The 20602-nt window shown below is 39.4% G+C and overlaps 2 protein-coding genes across 3 annotated transcripts; both read left to right on the top strand.

The window, feature by feature from the left end:
• The first annotated feature begins 7030 nt into the window (after positions 1-7030).
• LOC113316781 lies at positions 7031-7624 on the top strand. The gene has a single exon (XM_026564928.1). It carries the CDS (start codon positions 7031-7033, stop codon positions 7622-7624), a length of 594 nt encoding a protein of 197 aa, XP_026420713.1.
• A 6639-nt stretch (positions 7625-14263) lies between these two features.
• On the top strand, positions 14264-19311 carry LOC113315147 (PKS-NRPS hybrid synthetase CHGG_01239-like). 2 transcript variants are annotated; one of them, XM_026563457.1, is made up of 5 exons: positions 14264-14914; positions 15599-15753; positions 16232-16327; positions 16445-18284; positions 18824-19311. In XM_026563457.1, exons 1-4 carry the CDS (start codon positions 14461-14463, stop codon positions 18248-18250), a joined length of 2511 nt encoding a protein of 836 aa, XP_026419242.1. In that variant the 5' UTR covers positions 14264-14460; the 3' UTR covers positions 18251-18284; positions 18824-19311. The 2 variants fall into 2 exon arrangements, with proteins under 2 accessions (XP_026419242.1, XP_026419241.1); XM_026563456.1 differs by having other exon boundaries at positions 14265-14914; positions 18849-19311.
• The last annotated feature ends 1291 nt before the right edge of the window (positions 19312-20602 follow it).

Below are 20602 nucleotides of genomic sequence, written 5' to 3'. Positions count from 1 at the left end.
TAAACCATGTTTTAAATATATTTGGACAAACGACTCATTTTCCGTTACAGATAATGGATCTAATTTCTCTGTGTTTGTGCGGCAAACCATTAGGCGCACAAAATTTAACTTCAACTATTTTCTTGAATCACAGCTTCAATCTAAAGAATACTCCGCGTGTTTGGTAAGTTGAAAGTTGAATTGGAGGACCATAGGGTTAACCTAAGGCCCTTGGTACCGTATTGCATCATTCATTCACTATCGACACCTACTTTATTAAATAACTTAACCCACAATATATTTTTTAAAAAGCTTCTTCGATGGAACTAATCCACCTTATTATGATACCCTGAAAATGTATTGTATATTTGTATGCGTGAAATTGTGTGAGACAGACAGAATGTATGAAGTGTGTAATGATCGTAGAAAAACCTTTCACTAACCATTGATTATGCAGTCGGCATCAATTATCCGCGCTTGCTGCTGTATCTATATAAATATATAGGAAGATCGTTAGAGGTTGTATTGCTCATACATTACTCTTGTTAGTAAATTCCACTGACTTTAGATTTATGCATTAGAATTCGAGAAGATTATATCACCACTTAATTACTAATATGTAATCAACCCACTTGATTCTCTATAATCTGTGCACAACGGAGTATAGGAAATTTTAAGATGTCGAGTAAACTGAAAGAGCTTGCAAGGAGATTACTAAGAATCCTTGGAGAGCAATGAGAAACATGCATTCTAGAGCAAAATCATCAAGTAAGCTAGAGTCTTTGTAAGCTAGAGTAAAATTATAGAGTTGCTGCATGTGGATCCACACTTGAGCCACTCTAGGACCAATGATTATGCACCCAACATTTGTCATCATCTATTGGCTATTAATGTTGCAAGTATATCTCATCAGTAGACTTTAATAAGTACTTTTTGTCCAAACTCTACATTGCCAAAGTGAAAATGCCCACCGGATGTGTACGCCATTGGCAGGCCTCAAAGATATTATATTTAAATGCAAAATGATCTCCGGCAGCGGCGCCAAAAACTTGGCAGGCCTCAAAGGAGTGTATAAAAATGAAGCGAAGAAACGCGGGCCTACAGTAATACCGCAAGTGCACGGTCGTCAGTTGTAACTCGTGCAAGTACGGGTCGATCCACAGAGACTGGGTGTGTTTTGTAGTTTCTAACTATTTTGGGCTCTAAATGGCTATTGTTGGGCTTTGAATACCCTTTGAGTAAATTGGGCCTAATGGGTTTGTTTTTAACAATGAAATGAACTGAGCTTGGGCTCAGTTGGTCTTGAAGTGCACTAGGCTTTGGGCCTTTGATTGAGTTCAGGCTTTTGGATTAAGCCCACAGTTGACTGAATTGGGCTTTGAGCCTTAATCTAAACTGTGGCTGGGCCTTAATGAACTGGGCTTTGAGCCTTAATGAACTGGGCTTCAGTTTGTACAAACAATGGACAGTGGGCTTCAATGTAACAGTGAATTGGGCCTTAGACCTTAATGATGATCTGGGCCTTGAGCCTTTAGCTTGAGCTAGGCTTTGAAGAGGAAGCAGCAGCAGAAGGGTAATGCAGCAACAGAAGGGGGGCAGCAAGCCAAGGGGAAGACAAGGCAGCAAAACAAGGCAATATAGCAAAGGGAAAGACCAAGGCAGCAGAGCAAGGCAAATAGTAGCAGCAATTGAAATGGAGGAGAATTGGAGTGGCAGTGAACTAATGGTGGCACTAAGCCAAGGTAACAGTGGCAATGAGGCACAAAGGCAGTTAACAGGAAACAATGGAAGGTGACAGACAGCACAAAAGCAAGGGAAACTACAAGCAATGAACAATGGAACCAAGGCCTAAGCCAAGGGCAGGGGAGATAGGAAGCTACAAAGCAAAGCTAAGGCATTCATCTAGAGTGGGAAGAGAACCAGCTTGCTCACAGTCACTAGTGAGCACTAGTTTCTCCCCACTGCTCAATCAACTCAATGCACTGAGATTTCTAGCCTAACATTCCACTAAACTAACATTACATGGAACTCAAACATCAACAGGAACAACACACATTAACAGCACACATGTAAACAACATTTAACAGGAACAACACATCTCTTGATTATAGCACATGTAAACAACATCAACATTAACAGCACACATTTAACAGGAATTGATTGGAAACTGAAATTGAACATTAACAGAACAAAGTTCTGGACACTGGCTAGTCCAGCATGAGTCTTTACATCACACCCACAGTCCCAATTTATACCCACAGACCCCATTTCCCCAAAATACAAAATTAGGGTTCTTCACCCAAATCCCAAAATCAAACAACACAGAAATTAGGTATTTGATTCTACCTAATTTGATAGTACAATTTGAACCCATGTTTCTCTCTATTCGTCTCCAGGCTTTCCCTAACAGAAATTAGGGTTTTCTATAAAAATCCCCAAAAACCTAATTTGGACAGTTGAAATTAGGGTTTCGAATTTTACTCACCAAACATGTGATTTGACACTTCAATCGTCGACCCATTATTTTCCTTGTTCACCTGCTCCATCCCATGCTTCAATTGCATCTTTCCAACTCGTCCTATTTTATTGATTTCTTCCCTAGGTTTTTAGAGAGAAATTAGGGGGGAATGATGGAGAAAGATAGGGGTGATGATGGGGGAGGTGTGGTGGTGGCAGTGGAGGTGAAGAAGGTGGTGGTACGGTTCTGTTGAAGAAGGTGGTGAAGTTGCAGAGAGGGATGGGGGAGGTGAAGTCGATGGTTTTGGGAGAAGGTCTGTTTGGTTGGGTAGTATAGGGTTTGGTTGTTCTAGTGTGAGGCGGGCTCATCAGATTTCGATGTCTTGCAATGCTTAGCCGTGGGGTGTGGAGATGAAGATTGATCTAACGGATAAAAGTGAAGATGCTGGCAGCGACCGTTGGATGCAGATATACAACGAAATTAACGGCGCCAGATGGAGTTAGGTGTTGTAGTGTTAAGCGGAAGTATCTGGGTTTGATGCGCAGGCAAAGAAGCGATCGTTGGATTCAACTACAATCTAATCTGAAGGCCTGGAATTTAGGCACTATGGTGTTTTGCAGGAGCTTCAGATTTTGATGCGCGATGAAGGAGCGACCATCGGATGATGAGATGGATCCAATCCGACGGCTGAAGATGGAGGCGGTTTTGGTTATAGAAAATGGGTTTGGGTAAGGGTTTTGGGCCTTGGGTATGCCAAGCCCATATCTTCTTTAAGAACAATTCTTCCTTCTTGAGCCCATTCCTAGCTTTTTGGACGTGCGCTCCATTCTTTGCGGCTTCCTTGCGTAATTTCTTCCGGCTTCTCACTACTCTTCAGCTCTTTTCCGCTCCGCAAGTCATCCAGACTTTATTTATTACCTAAAAATGCAAAATTAAGTAAGAAAAATATTTATTCTTGAAAACAATGAAAATACAGAATATGGGATAAAATGTAGAATTAATGCACAAAAGATGAGTTAAATGCCAATAAAAAGGGATAAATATATACATTATTTGGCACTCATCAGCCAAGTCCCCAACAACATGAGAAGTGAGAACTTAGAGCTTCTCCGGTGGTTGTTGTATGTATTTTCTATGTGACAATACAAACAAGACATCTTTATTCCAAATTTTCTTTAAGTTTAGGTGAAAAAAGTTATTCATCTCCAACGGTGTTGTTTGTGATCGTTTTTTTATTAAATGTAAGTTTTATGTTTAATGATTTTATTAGATCTAAATATGATTATTTATTGTATTAGAATTAATTTTAGTAAATAAAATATTCCATATTTTTAATTTTAAAAAGCTAACTAGGATGGTAGACAATACCAAGAGGAATGTGGAAAACTAGACATTTTCCTTGACATTTTCTACCTAAAGTCATGCATACATTGATTTATGACATCCGGGTTGGAGAATGATTTTAAAAAAGATGGATGTGCATCTTAGGTGGATTTCGACATTTATCTTCACAGACATGCCATTGGAGAAGCTCTTAGTCTTTAGGCTTCAGTCGAGTGCGGATTTGATTTATCAAGTGGCAACCACAAATGCTAGGGTAATTTGGACTTTTCGGAAACGTTCATTCTGCTTATATTTTTTCGACAAACCCATTCATTCTGCTTTGTATATTTCACAGTTATCAATATTCCTTGTTCATGTAATGTTTGTTTTCGGTTTAAAGAAGTTCTGAAGTGGGCTGGCCAAACAAAAAAGTTATATGCACAAAACATTTGCCACCAACTTTTCATGTTTGCCTAATGAAAAGTCCAGATTTTGTTTATCTTTTACGCACATTACTAGTACCAAATTTTTGTTATTCTTTTTGGGTTAGAGAGCACATTGCACACAAATCGATTCCTTAAGCAATATATTCAACCAACTTGATTTTGAATTTTTGAAATGTTAAATAAGAAAAGAAAAACCTGAGAGGTTGGAGTGAACTGTGAAGACTAGTGGATATTTTCAGCCGTGGTTAAAATTGGTTGCCCAATTTTGTATCATTTGTTGCTTAATTCATTTTTTTACGGTTATAGGGAAATATTTTCTATCGGTATATAAAAGCATATTTTTGAAAATATGATCGTAAAAACTCTATCAGGGTTTTGAGGTTTATCTCTGTTAAGGTGATTAGCGATGAATTTACTCCAAACTTTTGCAGCTGTCACCTTATGGAATTTTATGTATCAATATATATTATTTTGTTACTTTTAAAATTTAATTCTAATATGTGTAATTAGGGCAAGGAAAGTAAATGTTCGTGCATCCATACACAATAAGTGTAACTTAGTGGGGTGCACTTTCTGCACACTCTGATTGATCGATTGAGTTAGCAGTAGTTTCACATTTTTACTCATTTTTATAGGATTTTTAATCAAAAAAAACAACTACAGATTCTTAAATTTGTTTCTCTTGTTTTTATTATCTATCTTGGTCAACTAGAATGATATTTGAATCATAACATACAACTCCATTCGATCACATAACCATGTATTGCAATCTCTCATCACCGAGAAGCTGAGATGAGATATCACACAAATCGTACTAGAGCAGTAGAGCCAAAATTCAAGATTTTACTTGATAAACGGCAAATTCAAGCCCGCTCGAAAAGCTAACTAATTTGAGCCTCACAAAATTTTACTCATATCCGTACTAAGTTTTCGTTGAGGTTCTCGTTGAGGTTTTGACGTTTTGAGGTTCTCGTTGAGGTTTTGGACAAAGGAATTTTACTTTTGTGTGGCATGAAAAATACTTTTTTTTTTTTTGCTCGGCAAAGAAAGAAGATGGATTGAAAGAATACAGACACTAGCCAAAGAGGCTAGTAAAACAAAATGAAACCCTTACAATGAAAAGGAACAGAACCCAAAAGGAAGAACCCTGAAAAACATTGATTAAGCAACAAAACAAATGTGAAGATATGTGCAACAAAACAAAATTAATGTATAAAGTGCGCAGTGATGTATTGCAGAGAAGCCTCGCTCTCATTAACCATTGATTCAGCACTCGACATCCATTAACCGCTTGTACCTATACCTATAAATAGGAAGATTGTTGATGGTTGTATTTTCCGAATTCTTCCATTTTACCTATGCTTTGGAATTTGAAGACGACTATATGGGTACTTTTTTTACTAGTAGTAATCCACCAAATTGATTGTATAAGGTTAATTTGCACAACTGAGTAAAGGAACTTTTGAGTTTTGCGATGTTTGAGTTAGTTAAAAGAGCTTGCAAAGCAGGGAAATAATAGTGACCTAACACAGTCCACATGATTTGAGACAGCAACATGCCTTACCTAAGTCAAAATAATGGAGATGTTCCATGTTTGGCCACACTTAAGGCACAATGGCGAGTATATTCCATAAGAAAATTTTGGATGTACCATGGAGAAAATCCTATGATTTCTCAATTCATGAGGGACTCATGATGAGTGAATCTCACTTCCTACGAGCTCTAGTGTGAGTACTAAGGCTGTGTGTTTTGGGAAATGTTACTGATTGATAATTGATTTTGTAAAACATTGTTTTAAACCATGTAAAAATCAACCCCATGTAATTTTGGGTAGACAATATAAATTACTGATTGATAATTGATAATTGAATTTCTTTTATTTGAAACAAGAGTTCTGTATGACTGACCTTACTCAAAATTATGCATGAATAAACATACGTGAATTTCGCTGATGGGCTTGACATGAGTAAAAGAATTTCTTTTACTCGACCGGACATATCTTACGCGGTTCAACAGGTATGTTTATTCATGCACGATCCTAGAGAACCTCACATGCAGGCGCTTCGGCGTATACTTCGGTACCTCCAGGGCACTATCGAACATGGGTTATTTTTATCTGTATCCACCATTTCTGGCATCCATGCATACTCTGATGCTGATTGGGCGGGCTGTCCTGATTCACGACGATCTACCTCTGGTTTCTGCATTTTTTTGGGTGACAACCTTGTTTCTTGGTCTTCCAAACGTCAGGCGACTGTCTCCCGCTCCAGTGCTGAAGCTGAATATCGGGGTGTGGCTAATGCCGTGGCCGAGACGACTTGGCTCCGGAATTTACTTCTTGAGCTACATATACCACTACGACGGGCTACTATCGTTTATTGTGACAATGTGAGTGTTGTCTACATGTCGGGTGATCCGGTTCAACATCAACGCACCAAACATGTGGAAATCGACATTCATTTTGTTCGTGAACGCGTCCGTATTGGGGACATTCGGGTGCTACACATTCCATCCGAAAATCAGTACGCTGATATTTTCACGAAGGGTCTTCCTAGACAATTATTTCTTCGTTTTCGTACTAGTCTTAATGTTTGTTCCTCTCCCGCTAAGACTAAGGGGGTGTAATAGATTATATTCTACCATATTTAGCGAACCAAGGATATTCTCTTTAATAGAGATTATTAATAATAATATATATATATGGTCCCTTCTCCCACAAGGAGGGCAAGGAAGTTTTCCATAGCCCAATATGGTATCATCCCTAATCTCGATCATCTCTTTTCTTCTTCTTCTTCTTCTCTATTAAACCTCCAACACAAAATCCATGACAGGTGATAAGAAAACTCTGCATCCGGCCTTTGCCGTAACCAACAACAAAACCCTGATTCCTATTCTTCTTGACATCAAACAAGATGAATGCTCATCCTGGGTTTTTCTCTTCGAACTACATCTACAAGCTCACGATCTCCTTTTTCTCATCAACGGATCCACACCACCAACAGGGATTGATGCAAATACCCTCAAACAACTCGACGCCCTATGCCGCCAATGGATGTTCTCCACCATGGCCAAGGATCTCATGCTCACAGTTCTAAAATCTGGTAAAACCGCCAAAGAACTTTGGGATCATCTTCAAAAGTTGTTTCAAGATAACAAAGGTAATCGTGCTGCAACCCTTGAAAGTAAATTTGTCAATCTAAAGTTTGTTGACTGTGCTAGTGTCGATGATTACTGTGACAAACTCAAGTCGTTAGCGGATCGACTGACCGATCTCGATTTTCCCATGAATGACAAACGTTTGGTTATCCAACTTGTAAATGGTCTACCGGAGGAATACAACAGTCTATGCCCACCTATGATGCTGCTCGTTCACAACTACGCACTGAAGAAATACGACGTGCTCAACAAACCACCATGATATCTTCCACTGCCCTAGCAGCCACTGGAAACAATTCTTCTCAACGCCATCACCGAACTAGCAACGGAAAAAGACCTGTCAACCCTGCAAACTCCGGTCCTCTTCTGCCAACCCCAGGATACTCTCGCCAGCCCAGTGCACCTCGCCAGCCCAGTGCGACACGCGGCCCAGTGTACCCAGCTAACCCAGCATCCTGGATGCCATACTGGGCTCAACCTCCATGCCCGTACCCAACTGCTCCACTTTGGCAGCCCACTGCACCACCTCGAGGCCCATCTGCTGGACGTCCTCGTCAAGCCCAGCAGCGACGCTCTTCAATTCTTGGACAGGCCCATGCGTACGCTGTGCCTTCAGTTGAAACACTACAGCCCAGTGATTTTGCGGAAGCCTACAGTTCATTGAGCTTACAGCACCAGATGAAACGTTCTACATGGACACTGGTGCGACATCCCATATCACCGCGGATCCAGGTACGTTACATACTGTTTTCGACACTAGCAATGTTAAATCTATCTTGGTTGGCAACGGTAACTCTATTCCAGTTATGGCTAGTGGCACCCACTCTATAAACCTCTCGTCCCGACCTCTTCACCTCAACGATACCCTCGTAGTTCCTGATATTATCAAAAATCTTATTTCCGTTCGAAAGTTCACAACTGATAATCATGTGTCTGTTGAATTTGATCCTTATGGTTTTTCTGTGAAGGATTTGAATTCGAGGACGATCCTTCTTCGCTGTGATAGCTCTGGGGAACTTTATCCTCTCACAACTTCTGCCGTGCCCACTTCAAAATCATCTCAGTCTCCACCACTGTCTCTTACCGTCTGCTCTCATGATGTCTGGCACAGCCGTCTTGGTCATCCTGGACAAGCTATTTTAAATAATTTACGTTCCCACTCTTTAATTCAATGTAATAAACAACAGTCTACCAAACTTTGTCATTCTTGTCAAGTTAGTAAACATGTTCGTCTTCCTTTCTCTGACTCAAATTCTTTCACTTCTGCTATTTGATATTATTCATAGTGATTTATGGACTTGTCCTATACATATTGATACTGGTTTTCGCTATTATCTTATTTTGTTGGATGACTATACTAATTATCTATGGGTGTATCCCTTGAAGCTCAAATCTCAGGTCCACTCCAAATTCTTGGAGTTTCGGTCCTTTGTCAACACTCAATTTGAGCGAGATATCAAATGTTTTCAATCCGATATGGGACGTGAATTTGATAACTTCTTTCATGATTTTTCTAAGAACTCTGGTTTAGTCTTTCGTTTCTCCTGTCCTCACACCTCATCTCAAAATGGGAAAGCGGAGCGTATGATTCGTCGTGTTAACGACATCACCCGCACTCTCATGTCCCATGCCTCTATCCCATACAAATATTGGGCCGATTCACTCCATATGGCCGTCTATCTCCATAACATCCTCCCTTCCGCCGTGCTTCACTTCGCCTCACCGGTGTCAATTCTCTATCAACGCCAACCGACGTATGATCACCTACGTACGTTTGGTTGCCTTTGTTATCCTAATTTGTCCGCCACCACTCCTCACAAGCTTTCCCCTCGGTCCTCTAGATGTGTTTTCCTTGGTTTCTCTCCTCATCATCGTGGCTATCGTTGCCTTGACCTAGCCACTAACAAAATTATCTTGTCTCGCCATGTAACGTTTGATGAAAACGTTTTTCCCTTCCGCACTTCTTCCGACCATCGCTCTCACAACCTCGAACCATCTACCCAATCCATTTCTCTCATTTTCCACTCCCACTGGCTTACCCATCTCCTCCTTCTACCCAACCGTCGTCTCACCACCTCTACACTCCACCTCACCGCCGTCCACGCGACCTTCTTGCGCTGTCCCATCTCCACCCATCTCTGTTCTCCCTCTACCTGTCCGGCTCTCCCACACACGGACACATTACCCAGCAACTCTGATTCCCCTGCTCAGCCCAGCGTTTCCCCCTCTTCTGCCAGGCCCATTTCTTCTCCCTCTCTTACCCAGCCCAACTCACCTAACTCTGCGTCTCAGCCCAGCTCTTCTCACTCTGCTGTTCCGCCGTCTTCACCCGCTCCGGCCCAGCAAGCCCAACAACTCATCCCATCCCTTAACTCCCCCTCAAACCCAGAAGTACCTTCCCTGTCCGACAGCAACCCCCCCCCCTCCCTCCCCCCCCGAGCAACACTCCTGCTGCTCCCTCTCGCCCTGCCACTCGGGCCTCTCATGGGATTTTCCGTCCCTCCAACAAGCTCAATCTCCACGTTCAAACCCGAAACCACATCTCCACCCTCCCCAAATCTCACCTATATGCTCTTAGGGACCCAAACTGGAAGAAAGCCATGATAGATGAATATATTGCAATGTTGAAAACTCACACTTGGGATCTAGTGCCGAGACCTCTTGGTGCTCATATCATTCGCTCCATGTGGCTATTCCGTCACAAGTTTCATGCAGATGGCACTTTGGAACGTCACAAAGCCCGCCTTGTCGCTAACGGTAAATCACAACAAGTTGGTGTTGATTGCTTTGAGACGTTTAGTCCGGTTGTTAAGCCCGCAACTATCCGCAAGTTCTCACCATTGCTACCTCCAGATCTTGGCCCATTCACCAATTGGACGTCAAGAATGCCTTTCTTCATGGGGATCTTACTGAGACGGTTTATATGCACCAACCTCCGGGATTTGTTGATCCTACTCACCCGGATTATGTTTGCCGCCTTCGTAGATCTCTTTATGGTCTCAAACAGGCACCTCGGGCATGGTTTCAGCGGTTTGCGACTTTCATCACTCAATGTGGTTTTCAGGGTAGTGTATGTGATCCATCTCTATTTATTTATCGGTCAGGACAGGACACGGCATACTTATTACTGTACGTTGATGATATCATACTCACTGCCTCTACTGATGTTCTTCTCACCCGTTTTATTGACATGATGAAACAAGAGTTCTGTATGACTGACCTTGGCTCCTTACATCATTTTTTGGGAATCACTGCTTCTCGGTCATCCTCCGGGTTGTTTTTGTCTCAGTCACTCTATACGAAGGACATCATTTCTCGTGCATCCATGACTGCCTGCAATCCAGTGGCCACTCCGGTCGACACAAACTCCAAGCTTAGCGCTACCTCTGGACCAGCTCTTAAGGATCCTACTCTATACCGAAGTTTGGCTGGGGCTTTACAGTATCTTACTTTTACTCGACCGGACATATCTTACGCGGTTCAACAGGTATGTTTATTCATGCACGACCCTAGAGAACCTCACATGCAGGCGCTTCGGCGTATACTTCGGTACCTCCAGGGCACTATCGAACATGGGTTATTTTTATCTGTATCCACCATTTCTGGCATCCATGCATACTCTGATGCTGATTGGGCGGGCTGTCCTGATTCACGACGATCTACCTCTGGTTTTGCATTTTTTTGGGTGACAACCTTGTTTCTTGGTCTTCCAAACGTCAGGCGACTGTCTCCCGCTCCAGTGCTGAAGCTGAATATCGGGGTGTGGCTAATGCCGTGGCCGAGACGACTTGGCTCCGGAATTTACTTCTTGAGCTACATATACCACTACGACGGGCTACTATCGTTTATTGTGACAATGTGAGTGCTGTCTACATGTCGGGTGATCCGGTTCAACATCAACGCACCAAACATGTGGAAATCGACATTCATTTTGTTCGTGAACGCGTCCGTATTGGGGACATTCGGGTGCTACACATTCTATCCGAAAATCAGTACGCTGATATTTTCACGAAGGGTCTTCCTAGACAATTATTTCTTCGTTTTCGTACTAGTCTTAGTGTTTGTTCCTCTCCCGCTAAGACTAAGGGGGTGTAATAGATTATATTCTACCATATTTAGCGGACCAAGGATATTCTCTTTAATAGAGATTATTAATAATAATATATATATAATCCCTTCTCCCACAAGGAGGGCAAAGAAGTTTTCCATAGCCCAATATTTTGAAACAATATTAACCGTATAGTAACACCTGAAATGATGTCACCCTTATACACGGAACGGCTAATGCTGTGTTTAAAACGCCTTACTAATTCCAATCCCTTATACATTTTTGAGACTCATTAAATATACAAATCGTCACTAACATTACATTTCGTTTAGAATAATGTATGATACAAATCGGACTCACAAGTTTATTATGGGGGTAAAATCAAACATAAATTTGTTACTGAAGCTTATAGTTTAATGAAGTAAATCATAGCTCCTTGCATTACTGACATTTATAGATAACTGTATTCATCTATAATTAACCAGTAGATGTTTTAATAGATGACTTTTCATTTGTAAGTCCTCAAATGTGTCTATCTCGTCAGTAAGATAAGAGTTGATTAGAGAATGAGATGTTAGAGAAAATTAAAATAAAGTTTGAATCAAATAATAAAATTTCACTTTAGTTATACAAAAACAATTTGTGCGGGCATATTTTAATATTTATGGCCATATGTAATTTCTCAATGAGAACAACAATATTCTTTTAGAAAATGTATTTGTACATGGCTCCACATATTGTACTTTTTTTTTTCTTGTTTGGAATTTTGTAATAATCGTAGAAAACTTAAATAGCATAATTTTATTATGTACTTACCAATTTTCACGATTTATAAAGGGGATACGAGTCTTACTAAGTGCTGATACCATTTCATCGATCCAACGGCCAGGATCGGTGGGGTCTTTTTGTCCTATATGAAATGGTATCAACACTTAGTAGGACTGGTATCCCTCTTTATAAATCATGCCAATTTTGATGATACATTCTTCTAGTAAATTTGAATATTCATGTTAGAAACGAGCACAATCCAAGATACCTCCACATTTACAAGTCTTAATTTCAACCGTTAATTTTAAGCGGTTGATTTTTAAAATGGTAGACGGTGGCGTTATGTTTTTCGATTGTGGTCATTTTTGTTAGAAATTTACATTATTCCAAGTAGACTATATTAACAACTTGATAGTTTCAAATTCAATGTCGCTTGAGTTTCCATAAGAAAAAATTGGTGCAAATTTGTGACATAGTGTACAAGGATCATCCATGGATCATGATATTCCTTCATAAATATTAAATATATATTTCAAATCCGTGGCAGACTTGCCCATCGAGGGAGGATATTAAGGATTTGAAACCAAGAGAAATGTCTTAGAGAAAAAGTTTGCGTTACTTCTTGTTTCATTTTTAACACTCATCCGGTCATCCAGTGACCTGATGGATCCATAAACATATTGTTGCATCCAGTTGCTAAGTGATTAGATGGACTACTCCAGAATGAACTCCCCAAATATGTGGAGTACCATCTGGATTTCAAATAGATGTAGATCTAAATCTTAACCATAGTAACATTTTTGGTCCTTAAATTGTGGACTATTACAAAGATATGTACTATCCCGTTTCTAGAAAAGAGGTATTTTTATTTTTCCATTTTAGCCTAAAAATAGGCCAAATTGAAAAAAAATGAAAGTGTCACTTTTCTAAATATAGAAGAACGAGTATTATTTTTTTTTTGATTGAAAGGAGGTAATAATATAAGAAGAAGGAATGTACAGGAGATCTACCAGTGGAAGGAGTATTATTTTTCCTCCATAAGAGTCCATAGGAGTTGCCCTTAGAGCCTTTCTCTCCTATTTTTTTTCTTTTCAAGAGCGATTTCAGTTTTAGCCTCAATCTAAAAACTGGACAACTCCAACGAGCTTAGATATGCTCCACGGAGTAGATTGGATCTAGGCTTAGTTTTTAGGTTTCCCTTTACTATGTTCTAGTTTTAGCGTAGTTTTCATTTTTTCAGGGTTTATGTTATTGTGACATTTCTTCCTGCCATTTAATGGCTTTTTTGTTGTCTGACTATCAACTTCTTTTCATATGTTCTATATTCCTTATATGCACGTTTATGGTGTGTCTTTCATCACCTTTTCTAGTTAGGTTTACCATAATTTGCCCATCTAATGTTTGGACTGGCATTGCTATTTGGCTCCCTAATATCCACCTCCCTATTCTCCTTTCTGCAATCTAAACCCCACATTAGGGGAATGGTGAACCCCACCTGAACCTGAATGCGAATCTCAATATGGATGTGGGGCTTAGATTATAGGGAGGTGGAGAATAGGGAGCCAACTAGCATTTATGTGTTTGGACAACAAGAAAACCATTTTTTTTAAATTATTATATTATTGTATAAATATTATTACATGAAACTAGTTGGAAGCCTAACAAGCTAAGCTCCAACGACATACTACTACATAAATTGAACAGGTTGCTGTGCTAACCTACCAGCGAGCCTCATGGGTAACCTAGCCAAGGAAACCGAAACAGCGGGAGGGGTTGAGATTGTGTCACAAAGAGGACAAACTAACACTACCTTCCATGTTAATTCCTATAATATTACGTCACTGGGGACTCGAACTTGTGACCTTCTGGAACGCATTAAATTTTAGAGAACGGGATGTCCAGTTGAGCTAGGGGGCCGTTCTCAATGATTGTGGACGGTGCTCTGACCAAAGGAAAGGGTATTTCTAGTCACTTTCTAGTCATATGAAGACAAATTAAAGAAAATGGCATGCGTAGAACACACACAGCGCACGTTAGCGTCCACTTTCCCCAAAAAGAAGTAAAACTGTGTTATGTGACTCGCTCTCTCTTTCACTCTCCTTTCCATCTCAAATTCCTGAAATCACTGCAGAAATCTCAATTTCTCAACAAAAAGTCCATCAATTTCTTACCCACCTCCCCCACTTCTAATCCCCCCAAAATTTCATTCTCAAAATTGTAATTTTGAATGACCTAAATCAGATTAAGCTTTCTTTAGTGTTCTTTTCTCAAAATTGGGTTTAATGGCACCAAGTAAGAGAAGAAGAGGTGGTGCTAAAAAAGCTTCTTCTACTGCTGCTGCTGCTAAGAAACGAAAAAAATCTGAAATTTCTACTGAAAATGTATTGCCCCAAGAAAAAGAAGAAGAAGAAGTAGGGAAAGAAATTGAGACAGTGGTGGTAGAAGAAATAGAAGAAATTCCTGCAGATCCTCCTGTTGTTCCTTCAATTCCAGTTGAACCTCCTGTAGATTGTGGTAAAGCTTCTTCTTCTACTGCTAAGAAATTGGGGAGTAAAAATGAAATTTCTACTGAAAATGTATTGACCCAAGAAGAAGAAGAAGAAGTAGGGAAAGTAATTGAAAGAGTGGTGGAACAAACACTGGCACCTGTTTTATCTGCAGATCCTCCTGTTGTAGACTTGGATTCTGACTCTGCAGCTGACACTAAACGACTTCCGAGTCGTGATGAGAAATCTGGTAATTTGTTTATTACATTTGGTGTATGTGTTCTTGTTTATGATTAATCATTTTGTTCGTTTATAATGGTATAGGTGGGAATTGTGGCTAGCATTTGTGTTTAAGAGTCTGACTATGTATCTGTTTTAGTTACACTGTTTAGTATATATATCTGCTGGGATGGACTCAGGATATTTTGTGTGGTAGGGATAAAATGTCATTTGATTGCCAAGGCGGAGACACAAAGTTAGTAGGAAAATGTAATTTTACTAATAGGATACTAGATGTGTAACCAATTAAAGATCAAAATTAATGAAAATTAAGATTATTTCTTTAAGCTCTCATAACATGGGTTACAGTTACAAAAACTAACAACTAGATTAGCTAATTGTATGCACAAGTTGGGCTTAAACCAAGTTTTCACGAAATCTCCGGAACATAAATCTATTGTGCCGAAATCACTGACAGGCTGAAGCCTTATTTAGCCTCTTGGCGGGTTCCCCTGTATACCTGGTTTCGTAGGTGGGGGTTTAGGAATCAACTTTATACATATGTTTGGTTTCGAAGTCAGATTAATGTGTGTTAGCTCATGTGGAAGGTTCCTAATATGGTCATTGTACATTTGTCATTGATTTAGTATCCAGTTGTAATTTTTGCACTAAATATTAGAATGAGTTTAAAATTAGTTTGTGCTTATTCTTATAGATAATGATCTTCTTAGCGGGGATCTCCAACAAACATTTCTTCGAAACGAAGGTGATGATTCCTCAGTGGGTGGAGATTCTCCTGTAGGAGATATTTCTTCTGGACAACAACAATTGTGTGAGGATCAAACAGAAGTGGAGGTTCTTGATTGTATAGTGAGTTACAAAATCTTTAGCTTAAACTTGTTAGTTTTGTTGTTTGCTTAAATTGTTCAAGTTCGGATTGGGAATATTAAGTTCTTTCTTGACATAATGTTTTCATAAATTTGCGACAATAGGTTATCAACATGCACTATGTGCATAAGTCTGTTTGCAAAGTATAGATGTATTAGATATTACTCACCGTGTTGAAAAAGATTACTAGCCCAGTTGCAATCCAAGAATAATTCAAATTTGGCCTAAACAATTCGTTCGTTGTTATTATACTATGAGAATTTTTAACAATAAGCACATGCTGTTGATTCTTCTTCTTTATCGTTTATGTCTTTGACTTTGTAATTGAGTCGCTTGATCGCCAAATTTCATGTTTAGTTCAGTACTGTAAGTATTCGAGATTCTGGACGCCTTCATGTCAATTGAGTAAAATTTATTTTCTTATTCAAGATGTTTTCTTGTTTTTAATGTCGAAAATTAGCAAGATGATAACAAGGAGAAAGGAGAAAGTGGGAGTGAACATATGGATACACGTGGAAGAAAAGTAGATTTGACACAGAGCTTTGTGAGCGATCAGGTATATATTCTTTTGTACTATTTATAGGGAGATACAAGTTTGTTATTACTGATTAGTAAGCTTGGATTGGTACAAATAACATGGAAAACTCAGTTTGTATCTTTGTTTAATTGGTAGGTTTTTGACTCACGTGATGCTCTTATCGAGTGGTGTCAGGAGGTTGGAAGAAAAAATAAGTCTGTGGTTGTGGTATCTAAGTCAAGGAATCCTGTTCTAGGAAGGCCTTCAATGTTGGAATTAGGGTGCGAAAGAGGTGATGTGTACCAAGATCATAAGAAAAAAACAGATACATCAACACTGAAAGACCTTACAAAAAGGAGAGAATCAGGGACGAGAAAATGTGGATGTCCGTTTACACTAAAAGGAGTGTGGATGGAAGGTGATAAATGGAAGGTCAGGGTGCACTGTGGAACACACAATCATGAGCTACCAGAAACGCTTGTTGGCCACTCCGACGTAGCTAGGTTAAAGGAGGAGGAAAAGGAAATATTAGTTGATCTGACTAAAAGTGGTATTCGACATCGGCGAGTGCTTAGCCCACTCAAACAGAGAAGCAAAGAGAACATGTCAACAACGAGGACAATTGATAATGCAAGTGCAGCAATAAAACTTATGGAGGTTGAAGGGAAATCAGCAATGCACACTCCTTGTAGTGTAAACGTGTTAACAATGAAGAAAGTTAATGATGCAAGTGCAGCAATAAAACTTATGGAGGTTGAAGGGAAGTCAGCAATGCAACAGGTACTGGGATTGCTGTTGAAACACCATTACGTGGAATGGCATAGGAGAGATGATAAGACAGATGACCTGAAAGATATCTTTTGGGCCCATCCAGAATCATTACAATTGGTCTTGGGTTCCCATTCTGTGCTCATTGTCGATTGCACTTACAAGACCAACCGGTTTGGTTCACCTTTGTTACGGATTGTTGGTGTTACTTCTACAGGAAAATTGTTCACCGTCGCATTTATTTTCATGGAGGCGGAGACAGAAGATCACTATACTTGGGCTTTGACTCGTTTAAAGAGACTATTTTCCCCAAATGCGCTACCATCTACCTTTGTAACAGATGGAGAGCTCAAATTAGTGAATGCAATAGGTACAGTCTTTCCAAAAGCAAAATGGCTGTTTTGCTCATTGCATGTCTTAAAAAAGGTTTCAGAAAATTGCAAGCAATACTTTGAGTCCGATGAAGAATTTGAAAGATTTATGAAAGAGTGGACAAATCTGACTCAAGCGAAGACCAAAGACGAGTACGCTGACACTTTCTGTGACTTTGTATTAACATGGACAAGCTACCCTGGATGCATCCAGTATTTACGTGATAATTGGCTAGGACATAAAGAGCATTATGTACTGGCATGGACAAAGTTCATAAAGCATTTTGGAAACACGGCAATAAATAGAGTTGGTAGTTCTCATGCTATTCTGAAGAGTCAGCTAGCAGCTAGTAACTTCTCGACTTGTTGGACGACAATGCACAAGATGATATGCGACGAGATAATAGACATTAAAGCCTCCTTCGAGAAGAGTCTGATATCCGTTCCACATGAATATCTGCTTCCTGCTTTTAAGGAATTGCGGGGTTGTGTTTCACATAAAGCGATGGAACTTCTATTGTTGGAGTGTAGTCGTTCTGAAGATGTAGGCTTTGACGTTGGAGTTTGTGGGTGTGTCCTTCGCCTCTCTTATGGGCTCCCTTGTGCCCACGAGATAGTACAATATTTTCGTAATGGTACAGAAATACCTCTTTCTGAGATTGACTCCCAGTGGAAACTACTTTCAACTATACCAGTGCCTGAAGATCATAGCGAGTTTGATTACCTACCAGAGTTGAAATCAGTGAGGGAGAGGTGGGAAAAAGCATCCAAATCTGAACGCGAGATAATGCAGAAGAAGTTAGAGGAAACTGCATGCTTGTAGAGTCATCTGTTGGTGTTCAATTTTGAATGATCCGGTGAGCTATTTCTTTCAGTATATTAATCTTCCCCTCTCTATTCTATGATACAGTTTCCTTCTACGTTGTTGAGCCTTTCCAGTTCATTTAAAGGCCACATTTAATATTCTGAAACATGATATATAGGTAGTTAAGCAGTTGATGTAATTGATCCAAAATGACTTACTCTGTCACTTAAGTTGGCAGATTGTTTTTAGTCATCATTGTTTTATCAGTTAATTTTGTTTCTTACGAAGCTGCAGTTGAAGTTGGTTTCTTGTTTGAAAATTTTGATAGTTCTTAAACTATCGGTGAAACCAAACTTCTCCAGTTAACATTATGACAACGCACTATTTTCGAGTTATTATAGTCAAAATAGTTAGAACTTACAATTTCTAATTATACTGGTATAGCTTTAAGTTTATGGGTAAAGCTAGTCAGCAATTTGTGTACAGTCATTGCCTTGAAGAGAAGAGCTCCCTCTTTCCGTTTGAAATTTGCTTTCCAGCATTTGTGATTTGTCTTTTTTTTATTATCTACTGCTCGATAATAGATTGCAGATTTTGTTCATTGTTTTTTATGTAGGAACTGATGTGTCAGGTAGATCAGCTGCTTGAGTCGGTTTTCTCACTTATCAGGAGAGTTACATCTTTTACAACTCAGGTGGACGAGCCAAGCTATAGGATGAGAAGTTTCAGATACATGTTCGGGCAGCAAAAATGTTAGTATATCTGATCATATTAGACTTAGTCTCATTTTGCCTTGGATCAACCAACAGCACGTCACTCTGTTTTTCTCTGTGCTATGTATGTATTTAAACAAATGAATGACACCTTCACTATCGGTAGAAAAGTAATGTATAGTTAGTGTCGGAGAACTGGTCTGTTCGTGTATGATTATAAACATTCTGTTGTAAACTTGTAGTATGTAAAGTCTTGACGAGTTAAACTACTTACGAGGGTATGCACCGTGCATGTATCCTCTGTGATGTTGCGCACATTGTTTGTGTTGGATCAGATTGTTTCTCAGTATTACATGACAATTGGATTGTTTTTAGGAAGAAAATTCAGTCATTAACTAACTGGGCCTTGATGCCTAATGGAAACAGTCAAAGTGTGCTCAGAAATGGTGCAAACATTTTGAAAGCCTCATTACAAGAAAAAAAAATGATATTTACTGCCAATCTTGGGAATTTGTGGTGGGTCTTCTTACTTAACTGAGTTTGTGCAAATTGATTTTGCAAATTTCAACTGTACAATGTTTGGGTTATGTGATAATGTTTGGGTTATATGACATTGCAATTTCAATTATTTCTAGCGGCTTTGATCTCATGCATGATGCATTACAAAAAAACAGCCCAGCCTTCATGACGGACTAGGACTTGTGCTCAAAATAAGTCACGCGTCACTTTTTTAGCACTTTTTTTTTTTGCCAAGTCGTCACTTTCTTAGACCGGTTTATAAATTAAACTTTAAACTAAAAAATAGTAAAAAATACAACAAAATTACAGTACAAAAAATCCCACATTTAGTCCCTCCCGGAACACAAATAACAACGAAGGAAATCAAGCTGATGGGTTCTGCGTCTTCTTGTTTTTCAAATTCATTCATTGCATACTTCATGCACCTAAAGACCCTACTACAAAAAGGATATAACAGAATTCTAGCTTTCAGTGTTAACAGAAGCAACAATCATGGAACTTGGGCTAATGCATGTAGGTTGATTAATTTGCCTGACCAACCGACTGATGATGAGAACATACATTTAGGTGTCTAGGGGAATCAGAAGGATTGATTGATCTATTATGCTTTAGTCAAATACATACTGCAAATACTCCATTCCACTTAGGCAAGGCTCATCAACGATGATAACGAAGGAATTATCGGCGGTTATGGTGCTAATTCCCACGGGGATAAGCCCTAATTTTCTTTCTAAGAATCAAACTGATTCTTGTGCAACACCATCTAAGTTCTGGTTAAACGCAGCTTTTTGTGAATATGGTGGTATCATCAAGCAGGAGCAAAAAACCTCGAAGGAGTAAAAAATTTCGAGGTCATATACCAACGGGGGTATTGTACGAGATCTTTTATCGTCTTCCGACGTTAAAACCGGTGTACAGATTCAGGTGTGTATCAAAGTTATGGAATTTTCTTTTATCTGAACCATCTTTCGTCAACAATATTAGTAGTACCCCATGGACCTTCATGTATAATCCTTCATACGAACAAGGTCAACTCTATCTAAATCATGATAACAAATTCATAAATCATCACGATGGTTTATCCTTTGAATTCCTTCTAGATACCCATCCAATAAGAAATCAAAACCTAGATAATGTA

This window comes from Papaver somniferum, chromosome 10 (assembly GCF_003573695.1).
Source record: "Papaver somniferum cultivar HN1 chromosome 10, ASM357369v1, whole genome shotgun sequence".
Classification (NCBI taxonomy): domain Eukaryota; kingdom Viridiplantae; phylum Streptophyta; class Magnoliopsida; order Ranunculales; family Papaveraceae; genus Papaver; species Papaver somniferum.
This window is presented reverse-complemented; position numbering and strand designations above follow the sequence as displayed.

Excerpts from the sequence above, each read along its gene's own strand:
- LOC113316781 (XM_026564928.1), top strand. The coding sequence starts at position 7,031 with ATGACAGGTGATAAGAAAACTCTGCATCCGGCCTTTGCCGTAACCAAC.
- LOC113315147 (XM_026563457.1), top strand. The coding sequence starts at position 14,461 with ATGGCACCAAGTAAGAGAAGAAGAGGTGGTGCTAAAAAAGCTTCTTCT. Across the intron at positions 14,915-15,598 it reads GAGTCGTGATGAGAAATCTG|ATAATGATCTTCTTAGCGGG; the intron begins GTAATTTGTTTA and ends TTATTCTTATAG. Across the intron at positions 16,328-16,444 it reads AGAGCTTTGTGAGCGATCAG|GTTTTTGACTCACGTGATGC; the intron begins GTATATATTCTT and ends TTTAATTGGTAG.